Source organism: Camponotus floridanus, unplaced genomic scaffold (genome assembly GCF_003227725.1).
Source record: "Camponotus floridanus strain SB8 unplaced genomic scaffold, Cflo_v7.5 scaffold54, whole genome shotgun sequence".
Taxonomy (NCBI): Eukaryota; Metazoa; Arthropoda; class Insecta; order Hymenoptera; family Formicidae; genus Camponotus; species Camponotus floridanus.
Genome location: NW_020229703.1, coordinates 123,024 through 143,804, shown reverse-complemented (window position 1 = coordinate 143,804; position 20,781 = coordinate 123,024). Strand labels below are relative to the sequence as shown.

Genomic DNA, 20,781 nt, shown 5'->3' with positions numbered 1-20,781 from the left:
TAAAGGACGAAAAATGATCAAAAGAACATTCGATCAAAATATCCGGATGTATAATATATTACTTGTCACTATCATATCATAAGAAACTGAAAGAGCGCCAAGAAGAGGAGCTTTGAAAAAGTGAGGCAACGCAACTCTCTTATCTCGCCCAAGGGCTCTTCCCAGGTATCCGCAAGAATTCAACCCCAAAGTAATTAGGAAGCTATCCGTTGGGTATTCTGAGAAGAGGACGATCCTGCTCGAGTGGCCAGCGCGCATTTTAGACAGAAAATTTGTGAGGAAGAGAAGGAAAGAGATGAAGCAAAAGACGATAAAGAGAAAGAAAAAAGAAAGTAAATCGAATGCTCTTCTATTTTTCCTGCTTCTTTTCGACTAATTTTCGACGACTCGCAAATCGAATGGTAGGACAAGAAGATGCGGATAGGTGCGAGGAAGACGCGAGTTCGATAAGAGTCCGAAGAGGAAGAAGAAGACAAGAGCGCAAGGTGGTCGATGGAAGACGAAGGAGAAGGAAAGAAAGGTGGAGGTCAGCGACCGGCAGGCAAAACTTGCTAGACCGTCGCGAGGCTTTGCAGATGTGAAGTGAAACTAGACATCACGATCATAGACAAAAGAATACAACAGTATAGAGTGTACAAAATATCTAGACGAAGGGTGCGAGGAATACGAAATCTAGAAAGCGATAATAATTGATCTTATTATTATTAAAAGTAGATCGCGAAGTTGAATATCGACTCCTTTCATGATACATTCTCTGACATTTTATTCTACTTTCTCTTATATCTTTATAAAAAAAAATAATCGTATCTGATTATAATTTTAAATATCTTTTCTTTAAATATCTCCCTGTCCTCTCTATTCTAATTTTCTGCTGTATTTTTATTAATATTCATTGAGATACCCATGGGAGATTGTATTCTCTATCTGAGAATCTAATTTGCGGTGGCTCTCTGTTGCCTGATTTAAGATTTAGACACGTTGCCGTAGACCGCAATTTCCTGCTGCCCCTCAGGCTTCATTCTTCCAACACTATTCTCTCTCTGTTTTGTTGTATTCTTATATCTATGTGCAGATCCATGCTGATCTTTGCGTGTTAGACAATAGCGTTTAAGCTGTTTAGAGCTCGACCTCATCTGAGCTAACGTCCGTTACGTCTTCACCTTGGCGAGACGTCTCCATCGCGGTTAAAATCTGATGGTCAAAGATGAATACAACGAGGAAGAATGAAACTTTATTGAGGAGCAAATTGCCGATATAACAAATTTTTATTTAATTACTGCATAAATCTCTTGGCATTGTACATAAATACAATAAATCCCATTATAATCATCCAAAAAAAATATCTCCGGTGACATAAATCGAAATATTATCCTTCAGCGAAAAATTCGCTGAAGAAACGCAAAGTATTTCGATATTCGAAAATCGAAATATCAATCGATCATCGTGTAAAGGAACATTTGGCATGACCAACTTTGGAAGAATCATTGCTAAATAATGATGAATATTATTATGAAGAATATATACGCATTAATAATGCCACGTAATCGATCACAAGAAATAATTTCTACTGCGAGAGGAAACCTTGATTTATTATTACACGTATCAAGTCACTCTTATAATATCAAGTGCATCCTGTGTACTCTGTTATTAATATGATTATCTAATTTTTTGAAATCGAAATAATTGCTATAAAAATTTTTATCTAAAAGATGTTATCTACATAAATAAGTAATTTATTTCACTTTGTCTAAATAAGAATATTAAATCTATTACAAGATATGTGATACAGCAGAATCTGCATCTCATTATCAGCTGAAAAAAATTGAAGCAAGCAAGTCACTGATAGCGAATGTTGCAAAAATTAGAGGTGAAAGTACAGCATAAACTAATTCTATTAGAAAATTATTTCAATAGGAAATATTGAGCTATGACACATGGAATTGATACAAGACTGAAAATAGCAATGAAAAAATGGATATTACTATTGATAACACTCTCGCGTGATGACAATAAGAAAAAAGTTGTTTGCTTGATTTATCGAATAATATGTACATATTTAATAATCCGTAGATAGTGTTATCTACATATGAAACGCGGCAGTGCCAATCCGAGAAGTGCAAAGATTAAAATAGAGCAAGCTGTGATCATAATTCCAACTTTTCGAATAAACATAACGTCCAGTAAAACGACAGTTAAAAATCTTGAATAATTTATTCGCTAATTTTATTACAATTTAAAAAATTAATAATTTAATTATTTAAGAGAATTCAAAAAAATAAAAATTTAATTTTATAAATTTAGAATTAAATTATAAAAAAGACAGATTTTTTTTAAATCAATGTTGTACTAGTATATTTCTCAATTTTATAATTATTTTGATAATATTTCTCTTCATCATAAATATTAAGAAAGCAGAATCGAGAGTCACGATTATATAACATTCTCAATTTGCGCAGTTTTTCCGACACTCCTTTAATCCATGTGAATGAGAGAACAAATCGAGGCTTTAATGCGAGGCAATCACATAGCGAAGAACGAAGCAATCGGCAGTCAATTATCGCAAATACGCATTATCGCCGATCGGCACGTAATGCATCTTTGAAGAAAATTCGATAGCTAGCCTTCTGCCCTTTTATCTGGCAAATTGCGTGTTAGCCTCGTCCTTACGTATCATGCGCGCTTTGTTCCCACAGGACCGAATCACGCACATTAAGAAGAAGGCCGTTTCGAAACTATGATCCGAAAGCTATGATTATGTTAATTCTGCGTGACTATGCACGATAAATATTTAATCTCTGTTTATACGTTTTCATCGCAATTGTGAAGTATATACAAATGAGAGATATCGAATGTATCAACATTATACAAAAATCCGAAATAATAAAAACAATATAAAATTCTTGTTTTCTATAGTTATATTTAAATTCTGATTATAATCGCGCGATTGATTTCCGATGATTCACAAAGGAAAAAATAAATCGTGCAAAACTGCTTTCATCTCTTTTCACAAAACTTTGAAATATGATTAAAACATTAACTGGAAATGCGTGATTATTATGCTTTTCGAAATAACGCATATAACTTTGCCATATTATGATAACAAATATTCAGCGATGCATCCCTCCTGTCTTGCATCGCAGATCGTCAGTGTAAATAAACGAGTCTTTTCCCAGCAGCATGCGTTTTGCTTTTAAATAACGAGGTTCCCAGAAATTTGTGAAAGTTATAATTGTTCAAGATCAATTTTGCTTTAGCATTATATGTTATATAAGAACAATATTTAATTATCCTAGATTGTGGTCATTAAAAGCATAAAGACATCAAGTATGATCTTAAAAAATATTTTAGAATACGCATTTTGAATGTTGATGATATTATTGACGGAAAAAAATTTTAAGAAAAAGAAAAAGAAGGAAAGAGAGAAAAAAATTATAAGATAGAGACTTCTCTCTTTTGCGATATAAATCATTAAATTGTATCACAGCAGATCAGGTCTTGAGTACGACAGTGTTGATTGTTAAATGATAAGCATGACAGAGACTAACTCGTATTAAATGCATCACGAGATAGAGCGGATTAGAAAATCAATCATTCATCTTCATTTTATGGAATTCGAAGCGCTCATCAACTTTAATTATAATTGCCTGTAATAACTCTTAATCTCTCTAGCATTATTGCAAAAACAACACATACACATCACTATAAAATGTAGGTTAATGCAATTTTTTCTCGAATCCTCATTACAACTTGTCATATTGATCATAAATCATTAATTGAGAATATAATATTTTACACAGCCTGATATTACTTAATTAATCTCGGCAACGGCAACGTTAACTTGAAAGTTCGAACATTTTAGTTAATTTGAAGACGAAACACAGGTAATAATTAATTAAATATGAAATTTAAAATAATTAATTCATTATCTTTGCGAGATTATTTCGTATTCTAATCATCTTATATTTCATTGCGGCATGTATTCTGCGAATTATCTGTATTCCTCTGACAAGCGACAAATAGAAAAGAAAGAGGACGTTCACGAGGAGGTGGATAATATGAATGAAATGAGAGAGAAAACGATGAATCGCTGAAACTTTCAATATTCTGAGATGTTTAGCCGCTGGCATATTCGAGGGATCGACGATCGATATTTCGAATTTGCATACATTTTGGTCTTTCTTTTATATGCTACACGCGGATTTCTTCGCACGTTTCTCTTTTCAATGTCGCAGAGAAAGCTTTCTACGCGTCCTCGTTTGATGACAGCGGCTGCGCCCGCAGAATTTCCCCGATTTTACGATTCCGACTGCCATTTTATAGGCTCTCTCTTCTAGAAACTGCACCCGTTGTGGCTCTTGTATCTCTTTGCGAGAAAGAAGCAACGGGCCGCAAGAATGAGATACGGCCGTAAAAGTCGAGGGACGTCTTTTCTAACGGATTCCGCGCCTCGATATCCCTCTGCCCTGCATCCCCGCGGTCGCATCATCGTCCTTCGCAGGCGGACACGTTGTTCAACCTTGTACTCCATAACCATTCACGGAAAGCGCGAAAGCCGACAAGCACATGTGCGCTCCGAGACTTGAATGACGTTCGAAGTCGTCGACGGATTATGCGAATGTCGAGACATCCGTCGTCAAGGATGTCTCGACGCAGTCGGCGATTGAATTCTCTTGAAATTATTCAATTAAAAAAAAAACATATATTGGTGTAGTCATTTGATGGCATAAAAATTGCACGAGCATTTTTATTGTGTGCAACACCTTAGGAAAAATCGAAACCGATAACAGTTAGTTATTGAATAATTAATTATTTCGATTTTTGGAGATACTTTTATTTTACCTGGCTTTTCATATTTTTGGAGCATTTTTGAAAAGAAAAAAGAGAGATGTCGATTATAAAATATATATAGCCAAATTAATGCATAATCTCAATTTTAGAAAAGAAAAACATTAATGTAATAGTAGATGTAATAATTAACATAAATAATTGAATCTTTTCTCTTCTGGACTGTATATAAATCAATTTAAAAGAGAAACAACTTAATTACCCAATTTATCAGTGCGATACCGATCAGAATTTAAGATAATATTACTTTTCTCTGGGCAACTTGACAGAATGTTTACGATAATCACTAGATTTCTTCAGCGTGGCCGGCTGTTCCGATAGGGATAACTATATAATCGGTCTTTTTAGTGCCCCGTACTTTATTGTAGCATAAATCTAACACGTTCGGTATATATATCGAAGTCACAGCGATCCCATGGATGGAGTCGGAAGCCTCGCTCCGAGAGCTTCATTAACCCACTTAGACGAAGCGGCCGAGAGTTCTGCGGGACTCATTATGTGCGTTTTCTCGAAACGATGACGAAATACATCGAGAATCTCGTAGTTGAATATCCCTGTGCGTTAGAAACGGGAGTTTCCTTTTTCAGATGTCATTCTTGTGTGCCTGCGATCGGCATTCCACAGCTCTGCCAAGAATGTGCGGTCAGCTGCCGAGGAAAATTACCACGTGCGACCCGATCCCCTGCACTTTCCCGACACAGAACCCTCGACGATAGACGTTAATAAATTCCTTACCTTCTTCTAATCTTATCTTAAAATAGAGAAATCGAAGGGATACAGTTAATCAACTCTATAATCGTCTTTCGTAATCGAGCCCTGGTTTTAAGAGATTACATTGTCACCTATTCTTCCTTACTTTCATTTATCTCTACCACTTCTAGAAAACTGATATTACTATTCTTGTAAGAAAAAAAGAGATAATTTATTTGAAACGTGTTGGTTCAAAAAAGAACAAAATTCTCTCGTGGAAAAATATTTAAAAAATAAAATAAATTATAGAAAACATTAAATGTATAGCCTATTATTGATCGGGATTGTGTCGAATGGAAATGATTATTGTGTGTATGAAAAATTATGTTAAAAAATGTTATAAATTAAGTTAACCACATCATCGTTACAAATGTATTTATTCGTTGCTTTTCTACAGTTACTATCCTGGATAGTAAACACGATCGAACGGTTGCCTACAACGCGATCCAGTGAATGTCCGTACGTAGGAGTCGCATTCCATGATAAATGCATTAGATTGCTATTCCCATTCCATCGACTTCAGATCTTACAACCGACCGATCGCTTTACCCTTCACGAAATTAATTTTCAAATATTCTATTAACTCGCTATCAAATCGCTCGGTGAATGTAACATGGATGACGATAAGATCGCGATAATCTTCTCCTGAATAACTGTGAATCAGAAAATTACTTTTGACCCGAAATTATATAGTGAGAATTATATTACTTTTTGATGATGTCACATTTTCATATAATTATTATCAATATCACTTCCAAATCTGATCAAATTTTAATGGAAATTTTGTTAGGATCCAATGTTGTGTTATCTTTGTTAAATTAATTAAATTTTGTTGGGATCTGTGAATCTCCCGCGACATCGAATCACAGAACAATTTGACACTCTCTCATGCAAAATATCAGGCTCGCGCATTATGCAATTATCAATTGAGGTGATCGTATTTCATCGCGACGACGGGGTCGAGGCTCGAAAATTTAATCGACTCGATCGAGCACGCTTCAACACAATACGTCAATTAGGGAAGGGAGGCAATGCAAGAGGCGCTCGAGGCGCTTTAAAATCTCGCGTAAATTGCAGTCGGCGTGCAACGCCGTAAAAAGCGATCGCCGAGAAGAATGAGCGGCCACGTCGCAATCGGTCGGTTAAGTTATTTAATGCTCTTGCCCCTTATCTCGATGCCGTGTGTCTTTTGCACGAGTTTTAACCGTACCCGGCATTTTAACGCGACGACGCATAACAGTACCGCGTTTCCTGGCGCTTCGCTATGCATTCATTCATTATTCATACGTTGCTAAAACTCGGCTTGCAACGTGACTGCACGCGTCCCGTCGTGGCGAAAATTCGAAGGTTTGACCTCTCTTATTGCTCCCTCCTCCTTTTTTTATACCTGCTTCGTGACCTCGTTGACTAACGGATTATTTACCCTCCCTCCCCTCACATCATTTATTAAAAACGCGATGAAAGGAATATATTAAAAAATAGCTAGAATTTTTCCTTTGACAATGGTTCTCTTGATTGTTTGAAAATTAGAAATATATTTTATAATTGCGCTAACAAAAATATTGTAAACTCTCTGTTTATCTGTAGAATATATTTTTTCCCTTCTAGTTTTATAAATCCTATAAAAGAAATTGAATATATAATTCTATATAATTGATCTATCTCTCATGTTGTATATATTAATTTAGTTTTTATTTTCGTTGCGTTTTCATGAAATTCTGATGTAATTTAATATATATTTGTTCCATTCTTTTCTGCCAAAGAGAGATTACAAAAAAAAATTGCATTGCTTGAAACTACTCTGCATAGTTTTGCGCTTCTTACTGCGCTTCGCTTCGAATTACATTTGCTATGCACCGTTGAATAACAGCGTATCGCGTATCGTTGACATCGCATTAAAGTTCCAGAGTTAATGACACGTGCGCGAGGGGAGAGGACCCAGTCAGCTGATCGAGCTAGCTACCGATCATTGCACCAGTCGACAGATATGTCGCACATCATTATGCGAGACCTCGCTCTATCATTATCGAATACCACCGCTTGTAAATATATTATCCGGTCGGTGTTATTACATAGATGTACAGTGGTAGCTGCAAATTGCACGGTGACGGCGGGAATGCGTTTGCCCCGGCGTTTTCGCCACGCTACTTAAGCTAAGTAGATCATTAGTCGTGTGTCCTGTTCCGTTATCGCGTGCGATGAGTCACGTCACAAAGAGATACTTTTTTTTATGTACGACAAATCGACTGCCAACATTCCGCGCGCGTCTAATGCACCTCGTTCGCTATTTATCAAAGGGATTATTTCTCTGACAATGAGAAATGCATGTGTATACGAGAGCATTAAGCATATTTATCATGAATTTAATAGAAATATAAGATAATATTTAAGAATGTCTTTTTTTCTCTGTTCTTGATGATTATTAAATTTATCGAGGACTGAGTAATTACAAATCAATTTTATAGAATTATATATTCAATTTCTTTTATAGGATTTATAAAACTAGAAGGGAAAAAATATATTCTAAAGATAAACAGTTTACAATATTTTTGCTCAAACGCAAGTAATTAAAGTTAAAGGAAAATAAAAAAATTCGTAAAATTTAATGTAAAAAATTGATATAATTTTTATTCTATTGCATTAATATAATACAATAAAAAATAAATGTATAATAGTGTGTAAATGTAATAAAAATTTTATCTGAAAATAACATATGGCAAATATGAAGCACTTTTTACAAATCTGATAATCATCAAGAATAAATTTCACACAAATGCTCGCTTCCGCGTGCAATTAATAATGTTCATAAAAACTTGTCTTGCTTTCTCGAGTTAAACATGACGTTTGAATTTTCACCGGCGGTCTAATTTTAAACTAATTAGATAATAATAAACCGGTTTACCTAGATTATGTTCTTATCTATAATCGTGGATAAAAAAAAGTATCGAGTTATTCAACGCTGACCAGAGGCTCGGAGCGGTAGTCGCCCCGCTCAGGCATCTGGCGGTCGGCTGTCGCGAAATAAGTCGAGACGAGCACGTGGCTGAGAGCCTGCGGGACACGAGGAAGTCCGGTCTGGTAGGCCGAGATGACGGTGAGATTCAGCGGCACTCGGCTCGTTAACTTCGTCCACGACGATGTCGTCCGCGTCGGCCGCTTAACGGTTACGCTACGCGTTCTCTTTGTTTTGTATTCCGCGAGCTGTCAGCCGTCCCGACCGGCGCAAACGCCATAATTTCCATTTCCCAGCGGCCTTGATAAACCCTCTGGCACAAGTGATCGGACTGCATTCCAGCAGCAGCCGCGCGCGAGGAACGTCCGTCGACGGGCGTGCGCCCCGCGCCGCGATTAACTACAATAGCGTGGCGAGAAGCGCGAGCAAAATTGTATCGATCCCCCCGGTATTTTGCGGCCAGTATCGAACGAGCGAATTTGCAGCTGCGAAGCAATCGCCATAAAATACCAAGTCCAACTTACTGCGTTAGATAGACCAAACTTACCGAATTTGTCCAGGTGAAAGGAACGCCTGCAACACATAAAATATTTGATTTTATAATAGATTATATTAAATTGAAAAATTTTACATTATATGTATAATATTTTTGATATATAAATTATAATATTAGTAAAATATTTTATGACTCTTTCAGAATTTTTTAAATTTTAAATTTAAATGTAAATTAGCTAAACATCAAGGAAGACTCGTAGAAAAGATTTTTAGATAATTTTAAACGTTAGAAAAGTAACGTTGCGCCTTTTACTTCATACGGATTTTATGACTTTTGATATCACGATCTAGTTGCTGCAAAAAAATTATTCTCCTCCCGAGAAGGAAGCGTTTACAAGAGAATCTTGTTAATCTCCCATATATGCTTCTCATGCATGTACGAGCGTGATACCCACAATTATATCATCAAAGCTTACATCCGCGAACGTTGAAGCGACCATTAAATACGCATCGAGTATCATCGCAGAATTATTAGCGATCGACAAACATAAAAGCACTCGTTGATCTAACACGCTACTTTCACCACCATCGACCAGAGATTAATAACGATCGGGACCCGCCGTCGCTGCCGATTGGGAATAACAAATGTTGCATTATCAATAATACACCCAATTACGACTGAATGAACTGTAATGTAGTGACACATGTGGCAATCGATTGCCACTGGCTGTTCTACGCGCGAGTATAATTTCACTGACACGAAGAGATTCACGACCGGAATAATTGAACTACCATTTTTGGGATCTTCTTCGATGTCAAGTCTAAATTAGAATTTATTATCTTTACAACACACTTACATTTTTTCCCCTCTAATTCCTTCCTATTCGGTTAACAAGTAGCAAGTTTCTCTCTTTGCATATCAATAAATTTAAATTTTAACTCCAGGCAGTTATTACGTGCCGAGGAACATGTCGAGGATATCGTTCTACCTGTGAGATTCGGACTTTAAACATTTCATATGTAACGGCCAAGTTCATTACTCTGAATAATTATAAGACGTGAGGCCGTAAAACACGAAAGCAGGTCACGTGGAGAAAAAAGGCCAAAAAAGTTCCACCGTTCGTTCCGCATGCATTCCTCCTCGATCACGCGGAATAAAATGCAATTATTAAATCGCATCGCAGTTGTAATTCATTACCCGGCGTGGTCGCATAATTATTTCCGCTGAGTCGGGTCCTCTCTCAACGGGATTTTACGCGCTTCAAAATTAATGATCCGAAATAAATTTCGTAACCATTCATGACATAAATAAAATTAAAAGAAGTCTCGTGAAGTAGTACCGATATTTGTATTCGTTTCTCTTCGATCGCGTGTAACATAACATTCGAATATATTGCCGTTCAAATTTCACGCCTTATAATTATATATGTTAATGTTGCAAGATTTTTTCAATCTTTGCTACTAATTCAAAAATTGAGCTAAATGACAAAGTTTGATTACCCATACATCGAAATTCGAAAATTGAGCTAAATGATAAAGTTTGATTACCCATACATCGAAAATGATAATTTATGGAAGAACGCACGTATTTAAAGCTTTTTTAGAGTATAATTTTATCGATATTTTAAAATTTAATATGTATGTAATATTACATCATACTTGGTGGCATTTTATGATCTTGTCGTTATAACGCAACGCCTTGTTATTATTCTGAATTACTAAGAATCTATGGCATCTTGATTGCGCTATGCGTCTTTTCTATTCTTATAAATTACTCATCCGTTTAAGACCAGTCATTTACGCAACTTGCGTTAAACATTGTGTCGAGGAGGCATAAATGTGCAATAAATCGGAATGCAAATAATTATGCGAACGGCATGTTGCATAAATTATACGGGCGCATTATTCATTCGAGTCTTGTAAAAAAAATATACGATCTTGCCGCATAGTGTTCTAAGGAGAAAAACTTGAAGTTACTATATTAATATAGAAGTTATGTGAAAGAAAAGTTTAAAAAAGAGAAAAGCAAAGTACATTAAAAATTTTGCCAAAATTTTTTCCTCTCTCTTATGTTTGGAAAAGATCTTAACGTCATAAATATGTACGTAAAATATTATTTTATTGGGTTTTATTGTATTTTATTTACTAAAAAGTATTAATATTGTTTATTAAATATTACTGTTCGAGTAGCGAGATTGTTAAAGCATTATCTAATATCAAAATATTTTTTACGTAATTTACGTAATAAAACCAATTTACTGGTTTTTTTTATTAGTATTTCAATAATTATATTCTTATTTTCAGGTTCGTTTGGAGAGTATCGGTGCAGAGGATATTGTGGATGGTAATCCTAGATTGATTCTCGGTCTCATCTGGACCATTATTCTGAGATTTCAAATACAAGAGATCGAGATCGATGTGGATGAAGAAAACGACAGTAGCGAAAAGAAGTCTGCCAAAGATGCTCTGTTACTCTGGTGTCAGAGAAAGACAAATGGCTATCCCGGCGTCAACATTCAGGACTTTACTGGTGAGTCGAGTTCTTCATCTTGCATATGATTACGCGTCATGAATATTCAATCTCTGAATGTCGCAAAAAAGTTTGAGAAAATCATGTGATATTTATGAGTTTAGAAAATATTTACTATAGTTGTACACATATTCGTCTACAAATTTTATTCTATATTTTTTCAACATTTAACAATTCGTAAGATGTGTTTAAGTAATTTATATAAACTTAGATATATAAATAAAAATTTTGTATATTTCTTTTTCATAAAATTATATAATTAAAAGTATGAGAAAAATTAATATTCTAAATATTATACAGGCTCCTGGAGAAGCGGTCTTGGCTTCAATGCTCTCATACATGCTCATCGACCAGATTTGGTCAATTGGTCGGAATTGCAGCAAAATAAGAACATCGATAATCTCAATTATGCTTTCGACGTTGCCAATTCAGAACTCGGCATACCACGGCTCTTGGATGCGGAAGATGTGGACACGGCCAGACCCGACGAGAAGTCCATTATCACTTATGTTGCATCTTATTACCACACGTTCGCCAGAATGAAGAACGAGATAAAGAGCGGCAAGAGAATAGCGAACGTACGATTATTTTAAAACTATTCAATATAGAAAGAATTATGGAACTAAAATGTATTTTTTTTTAATAATCTAAAGCCTTGATATATATCTTTTTCTGCTAATTTTGTTTAAAAATTATATTAAAAATAGAGACTATATATTTAGAAATTCCATGTTTTACATGACTTTAAGAAAGAATCTTAAAATTTTTAAATTTGAATATTTTATATCTTTGCAAAAATGTGCCAGGATTTAAATATCCATACATTTCAGAATTGAAACATCTTATGTTTCTTATGACGCTATAAAAAATTCAAGAATCTAAGAATTAATTAAATTAAATTAAATTAAATTGGGAATAACTCGACTACAAATTTTTATTTCTCTTTTCCTATTCGAACAGATCGTTGGCCAAATGATGGACGCAGACAAGATGAAGATTCACTACGAGAAGCTGACGACCGATCTTCTCGAGTGGATCAAGATGAAGATCGAAGTCTTGGAGAATCGCAATTTTCCGAATTCGCTCGAAGGTATCCAACGGGAACTCTTAACCTTCAAACAATATCGAACGGTGGAGAAACCACCAAAGTACAAAGAACGATCTGAAATAGAAGCATTGTATTTTCACATAAACACCCGATTAAAGTCTCTGAACCAGCCAGCGTTTACTCCGCAAGAAGGCCAATTGATTCATGATATCGAGAGAAATTGGGTGGAACTGGAAAGAGCGGAACACCGTCGCGAAGTCGCCCTGAGAATCGAGCTGTTGCGACAAGAGAGACTTGAGCAATTAAATTATAAATTCGAGCGAAAAAGCGTACTCAGGGAGGGCTATCTGAAGGAGATGATCCAGGTGTTAACGGATCCTCGATATGGCAGCAATATGGCGCAAGTAGACGCCACAGTGAAAAAACATGAGGCCATTAGCGCCGACATCTTGGCGCGTGAAGAGCGCTTCCATGATTTAACGAATATGTCTGAAGAGCTTGTGCGAGAGAACTATCACGGTCTCGAGAGAGTCCGTAGCAGAGAACAAGAGGTATTGCAAAGATGGAAAGAGCTGCTGGCTTTACTGGATCATCACAAATCCAATCTAGTCGCGTTAAGCTCCTTGATGAGTCTGATGAGGGAAATCGATACGACGTTAGCTTCCATCCAGGAACTTCAACTGAATTTCCAGAGTACCGACGTGGGTCCGCACTTGTTAGGAGTTGAGGATCTTCTACAAAAGCATAGTTTGCAGGAATTGCAAGTGACGGCTCTGGGCGAAAGCCAGAGGCGACTTGGTAGACAAGCCGCTCAACATTTGGCACAGCCGCAAAATAAGGAAGTGCCATTGTTGCAGCAGAAACTGGAACTGTTGAATAGCACCTATGATGAGCTCGTGGAGAATAGTAAAGAACGCAAGGCTAGACTGGAGGATGCTCGAAACTTCTTTCACTTTCTTCAAGATCACGAAGACGAGGAGTCGTGGCTAGTGGAGAAGCAACGAATTTGCAAGGCTGGCATATCCGCGAAAGATCTACGAGCCGTGATATCATTACAACAAAAACATAAAGCTCTGCAAGACGAGATGAAAGTGCGCAGGCCGAAATCGGAGCAGCTTTGTGACGCCGGCAGGAAACTAATAGCCGACAATCATCCGTCGGCATTGGAAATACAGAATCGAATAGATTCATTGCAGGAACACTGGAGAGTCCTAGAAGAACTAGCGGCGTTGCGGAAGAAGCAGTTGGACGATGCGGCCGAAGCGTTCCAATTTTATGCGGACGCGAACGAAGCAGATTCGTGGATGAATGAGAAAATGACATTAGTCGCTTCGGAAGATTATGGAGTGGACGAGCCAAGCGCTCAGGCTTTGTTGCAAAGGCACAAGGATCTGGAAGGTGAACTGAATGCTTACAAAGGTGACGTGCAGTCTCTGAATACACAAGCGGAGAAACTTATCAAATCCGGTATCTCCACTCTGGAATTAACTGCCGATCCGGAACCGGTTGCCGAGTTGGAACAAGAAGAATGGAGCAAGGAGATCAGACTGATGCCGCAAGATGAGTGGGTGGACGAGATAGTCGAGCGAATGGAACCGAGGACTGTTCACGAGGATAGAATGGTGCCGCAAGTAAAGAGTTTATACCCGTTCGACGGCCAAGGTATGCATATGGTAAAGGGTGAGGTGATGTTTCTGTTGAATAAAACGAATCCCGATTGGTGGAGCGTCAGAAAAGCCGATGGTACGGATGGATTCGTGCCAGCTAATTACGTTCGCGAGATTGAGCCAAAAATTGTGCAAGTCCAGGTACGCAAACTCGACAAAATCAAAACAACGCAGCGTGTAAAGAAGACGAAGATGGTCAAGCAGGTGGTGCCAGTTCGACGATTAAAATCCATCAAATCTACCGTGAAACCGATCAAGCGAAAGACGGTGAGCGATGGTGATAGTGTCGAGAAACGACAAAAGAAGATCAACGACACTTATGGTGAGCTGCAGGAACTTGCTCTGAAGCGTCACGCATTATTGGAAGACGCTATCAGGTTCTACGGCTTTTATCGTGAGTGCGACGACTTCGAAAAATGGATTAAAGACAAAGAGAAGATGTTAAGAGTCGAGGATCCTCAGGACAACGTTGAAACGGCGAGAAGAAAATACGAAAAATTCTTAACAGACTTGTCGGCTTCCGGGAAACGAGTAGAAGCAATAGATGCAGCAGTTGATGAATTTGTTCGCCAAGGTCATAGTCAACTGGACAAGGTGAAAGCCAGACAGAGGCATATTCATCAGCTGTGGGATCATCTAAACTGGCTGAAGACGCAGAAAGAGAAAAGCTTGGAGGGTGCTTCAAGCGTCGAATTATTTAACAGAACTTGCGGTGAGGCACACGACTGGATGTTGGAAAAAATCACTCAGTTAGACACGGCCGAATTAGGGCCCGATTTGAAAACTGTACAAGCTCTACAGAGGAGGCATCAACATTTAGAACGAGAATTGGCACCAGTCGAAGAAAAGGTAAAATGTCTCAACATTGTTTCGGATAATAACAAAATAATTATTATATCTTAATTCTCATAATTCAATTTTTACAGGTACGCAAAGTGAATTTATTAGGCAATAGTGTCAAGAATTCATACCCTCACGAATGTAACAATGTCAACGTGAAACAAAACGAGATCAAGGAACTCTGGAATAAAGTTCAAACAAAGGCCAAGGAGCGACGATCTCGTTTAGAAGACGCGGTCGGCCAACAAATATTTATGAATAGCTCGAAGAATCTGATTAACTGGGCTACAGATATACAGGAGACGATGAAGGCCGAGGAACCAGTTAGAGATGTAGCTACAGCCGAGCAACTCAAGAAACAGCATATGGAACTTGGAGAAGAAATACGAACCAAAGAAGACGAGTACGTAATTTTATAATATTCAAATTTATATTTTATAATATTCAATTTATGACAAAATGTCTGTAAAATTATATATAAATGAAATATGTTAGATTTATTGAAATAATTTTTATAACGATATTATTTTATTGAAAATTTTATATAATAAATAATTATATATTCATATAATAATATATATGATATTGAATAATTTTTTTTAATGAATATAATTTTTATGAAAGATATTTTTGTGCATTTATATAGATTCCGTGAAGTCGAGGATCTTGGTCGAGAATTGTTACGTCGTAATCCGAATTTAGCGGATGTACGCGAACGTCTGGATAAATTAAATGGATTATATCCAGCGGTAATGGCCGATTGGATGACAAAGGAAGAATGGCTACGACAATGCCTGGAATTGCAACAATTTAATCGGGAAGCTGATCAGATCGAAGCTACTACCAGTTCTCACGAAGCTTTCCTTGAATTCACCGATTTGGGTGAATCTTTGGACGATGTCGAGGCTTTATTAAAACAACATGAAAAATTCGAAAACACTCTTCATGCGCAAGATGACAGATTAAAGCTATTTAGCGACACTGCTGATAAACTAATTGCCCAAAATCACTATGACAAAGATTAGTAAGTATCAGACAATGATTAATCAATAACTTAAGAGTAAATATAATATCGAATCTCTCTCTTTCCCCTTTTTACGAAATTCATTAAAATAATTAAAAGAATTTTAATCGTAATTTTTTAACTCAATGTTAATGAAATTTTATAGCATTTTTTAAATTAATTTAATTTATATTTCTAGCATCAATGAAAAAAGAAATCAAGTACTAGCCCGTCGTATGGCAGTAAAGGACGCTGCTCAACGCCGAAGAGCGGCCTTGAAGGCATCGGAGCATTATCAACAATTCTCAGCCGAAGTGGATGACTTGCGCGATTGGTTGGGCGACAAAATGAAGACTGCGGCTGATGAGAGTTACCGCGATTTGAATAATCTTGAACGCAAACTGCAGAAGCATGAAGCATTCGAACGAGAATTACGTGCCAATGAAGGACAGTTGAGAGCAGTCAACAAGGCGGGCAAAGCGCTGATATCTGAAGAAAATTACAGATCGGACGACGTGGGAAAAACCTTGAAGGATCTAAATGATCAATGGGACCAACTCGTAGCATTATCGTTGGAGAAGGGTCGCAGATTGCGACAAGCCGCTTCGCAACACGGATACAATCGTACTATGGAAGATGCCAGATTGAAACTGGAAGAGATAGAGAGCTGTTTGCAGAGTAAGCAAGTAGGCATGGATCTTCGCAGTTGCAAGGAGTTGTTGAAAAAACACCAGACCCTCGAGAGCGACATGTGTCAATGGGAACAAAAGGTGGACGATCTCGTAGCCATGGGTCAGGAGATGGCACATGAAGGTCACTTCGATGCGGTAAACATTCTGAAGAGCAGTCAAGCCACGCAGAAAAAGTATGTGAGAATTAAAAAATTCCTTCGTTATAATTTACATTATTGTCGTCATTTTATACAACAAAATTGATTTTATAATAATTCAATTAATTCATTCATTAATGAACAAATATGGATAATGATATGTAAAGATAACACAAAATTTATATTTATAGATTCCGCAGTTTAAAGGAACCGGCTAAGAAACGTCGAGAAGCATTAGAAGAAAGCTTGCGCTTCCATAAATTCGGCTTTGAATTAGACGCAGAATTACAATGGATTAAAGATCACTTGCCACAAGCATCCTCGACAACGCTCGGACAAAATTTACACCAGGCCCAGACTTTGCATAAGAAGCACAAGAAGCTGGAAGCGGAAATCGCCGGTCATCAGCCTATGATAGATAAAACTTTAACTTCTGGACAGGCGCTTATCGATCAGATTCATCCAGAGAAGAAAAAGGTAAATAGCAAGAAATTTTTTGTCAAATAATTTTTTTTTCACGTGGATTTGCATGATGATTGAAGATGACCGAGATTGGAGTAAGAAATTATGATTTTTGCACAGCTGGAACATCTCGAAGAGTTATTGGGTGTACAGAGGTAAGGTGGATGTACTGATGCATGGAAAATATCACAGATATTTATCGCTTCCGTGTTTAATTGTTTATTAATTGCGCGTTTGAGATTTCACGTAATTAATAAATTATTATTTTTATAAGATCTTAATTGTTGTATTTTTATAAGATCTTAATTGTTGTATTTTTAGCACAGTCTCTAAAATTGTATGAGCTATATTTGTTGTAATTGACTCGTAATACGCGAAAATTCTTTTTATTACAGAATAAAAGTAATCAGATATATAACATTTCATATAGATAAAAACGTGTATAATAAAAATTTTTCTTCCAAAATATTATTTTAATTATCTCAAAATAATAAATATTTATAATTTAATATTATGTGTGTCCAGAGTCAATTATAACAAAATATGTTCTTTTTTTATACAGGAATATTGAACGAGATTTTTAATATAATGTCTTTTATTTTAAAATCTCATTTTTGTTTCGCAACTTATATCTATTTCAAATTAGGAATATAATATTAATTATTAATATATATGATTTACATGCGCAATTCTAGTTGCAATAAGCTTAGCGATTTTACTTCATAATTTCATAATAAACCTCAGATGATCATGAGGAAATATACATGAAATATGTATTGTGCATGCAGACATAAAATAATATTTCTGCTGCCACAGCAATGGAACTCTGGGCAGTATTATTGTCAGCATATTCCATGCCAAAATCAAAACTAAGCTTTTAAAAAACAATGTAGCAGCAAAATTAATTATTTAATAAATCATTAATTTGTATTTGTTTCGCGCCAGTAATATGTTGAAAAATGTAATAAATTGAGTTATTATAGATGACAATAAGTAATCAGTTACATTGATGCTTTTAATAGATTCAAGAACTATGCGATATTTTGGATGATGCGTGGCGAGACTTGCAAGATAAGGCAGAAGAGCGTAGTAGAGCGTTGGATTTGTCTCTAAAAGCGCAAGAATTCCTTTTCGAAGCTGGTGAGGTCGAGAGCTGGCTCAACGAGAAAAATGACGTTCTGAGCTCCACCGATTATGGCAGGGATCGCGATGCCGCTACGAAATTATTGACGAAACACAAGGTATGTATTTGTAAAACGCAATATGAAACATGATATTAATCAAACTATCCAATTATTCCATTTTAATTTTCGATAAAAATTTTTATATTCATATAATTTTTATATTAATATAATCTTCATTTGTATTATATTGAAAATTTTGATTTATAATCTGCAGGCTGTTGAACTCGAATTAGACACATACAATGGCATCGTGACAGAAATGGGACATACTGCTTCTACGATGATAAATTCGAAGCATCCCGACAGCAAAGCGATAGGCAATAAGCAGCAAGCAATCGTTCAACAAATGCGTGCTTTGCAACGACTAGCTACCGTGAGGCAGCAGCGTTTAATGGAGAGTATGTATCGCCATGAATATTTCCTAGAAAGCAGAGAGTTGGAACAGTGGATTAAGGAACAAGAACAAGCGGCCGGATCGGAGGACTATGGCCAGGATTATGAGCATCTGTTGCTGTTACAAGCGAAATTCAATGATTTCAAGCATAGAATAGAAGCTGGCTCCGAGAGATTCAATCAGTGCGAAGAATTAGCCAGAAAATTGATCGCGAATGAGAGTCCTTATATTCAGGATATTGAAAAACGTCAGGAACAATTAGGGTAAGTTTTTAGCTAGTGATATATTAAGCAAACAAATTTTTATTTATCTTTATTTTTGCTATTTTAATACTTTCATTATTATTTTCACAGATCATTAGTATCGCTTTTGCACGAAATAAATTAATAAGATGATGTAATTAGTATATAAAATATTATTTCTTCCTCTCTTTTTTTTATGGGCTATACTTCATATAAATTAATATAACAGTATAACTATATCTTTTAATATAGAAAAATTTATTTCTATTTTTTCTCGGTGTTGGGTCACATTAACATTCCTTCTATGTACATATGCTATACAGATCCGACGAAGATGATCCAGTATTTCAAGTACAAAAGCAACACATGGTAATGAAGTGAGTACATGGTTGTGGAATAACTCATACCCACGTATTTTTATAAGTATATAATTATATATAATTATAAATTAATCAAAACTATCTTCTACATAAATTTTTTGAACTCTTCCAATTTTAATAACTCAAAATCTTTTATATTATTCTTGTTCTCTTTTTTTCCACATTTTAAAGATTTCTAAAATTAAAAATTTGAAAATATTCCTATATAATATTTCGAAATTTTTTAATTTTAAAAATTTTCTTAAAATAGAATATTATTAAATTGATGAAACTTTAGCAAATTTTTGAATATTTATTAATATTATATAAACAAAAAAATTATTCACAATTTACTAATAATCTGATTACTCCAGATGAAAAATTGTATAGTTTTCGAAGAAAGAAAATAATAATAAAATTAATAATTTTGATTTATTCTTGTTTACTAGGGAATCATGGCAACATCTGTTAGGTCTTATCCGAAATCGTGAACAGCGATTGCAGGCAGCAGGCGAGATTCATCGGTTTCATCGCGATGTGGCTGAGGCGCTATCACGAATACAGGAAAAAGAGGCTGCTTTGCCAGAGGATCTCGGTCGCGATTTGAATTCCGTTCTGGCATTAATCAGACGTCATGAAGGATTTGAGAATGATCTAGTCGCACTGGAGGCTCAATTGCAAGTTCTAGTCGAAGATGCGTCCAGATTACAAGCTCATTATCCGGGGAACAACGCGACGCACATCGATCAGCAGCAACGAATCGTCGTTATTCATTGGGAAGAATTGAAGAATAGATCCGCTCATCGAAGGGATCAATTACAGGCTAGCTGCGACTTGCAACGATTCCATGCTCAGGTATGTTTCTTTCACTATTGTCATTTATATGATAATTTCATATAAGCATACACAACATTTCTAACGGAAAAATTACTCAGGCCAGAGATTTGATGAATTGGGCAGCTGGACTACGCGCTACAATGTCGACAGAGGAAAAGGTTCGAGATGCCGCCAGTGCGCAAACTTTGAAGGCAGAACACGAAGGTCTGAAAGGAGAAATCGAAGCGCGGGAGGAAAATTTCAGCTCGGTGCTCGATCTAGGCGAAGCTATGGTACAAACTGGTCACTACGCCGCTATGGTAAGAAATTCGTTCATGGTAAATTTGTTCAATAAATTTATACA

At 36.2% G+C, this 20,781-nt stretch overlaps 1 protein-coding gene across 4 annotated transcripts in view; it reads left to right on the top strand.

Annotated features, from left to right (window-relative positions):
• The window catches only part of LOC105254732 (spectrin beta chain, non-erythrocytic 5), a 61,593-nt gene that overhangs the window by 31,520 nt on the left and 9,292 nt on the right, over nucleotides 1-20,781 (top strand). For 3 of the 4 annotated variants that reach the window (XM_025412652.1, XM_025412649.1, XM_025412651.1), the window contains 12 exons: nucleotides 11,348-11,573; nucleotides 11,874-12,151; nucleotides 12,534-15,137; nucleotides 15,215-15,531; nucleotides 15,775-16,152; nucleotides 16,331-16,996; nucleotides 17,152-17,437; nucleotides 18,445-18,663; nucleotides 18,821-19,263; nucleotides 19,566-19,619; nucleotides 20,051-20,456; nucleotides 20,537-20,737. In XM_025412652.1, the coding sequence (XP_025268437.1) occupies nucleotides 11,348-11,573; nucleotides 11,874-12,151; nucleotides 12,534-15,137; nucleotides 15,215-15,531; nucleotides 15,775-16,152; nucleotides 16,331-16,996; nucleotides 17,152-17,437; nucleotides 18,445-18,663; nucleotides 18,821-19,263; nucleotides 19,566-19,619; nucleotides 20,051-20,456; nucleotides 20,537-20,737 (6,078 nt within the window). The remainder of the gene's footprint in view (nucleotides 1-11,347; nucleotides 11,574-11,873; nucleotides 12,152-12,533; nucleotides 15,138-15,214; nucleotides 15,532-15,774; nucleotides 16,153-16,330; nucleotides 16,997-17,151; nucleotides 17,438-18,444; nucleotides 18,664-18,820; nucleotides 19,264-19,565; nucleotides 19,620-20,050; nucleotides 20,457-20,536; nucleotides 20,738-20,781) is intronic. The other variant, XM_025412650.1, reaches the window with a different exon arrangement.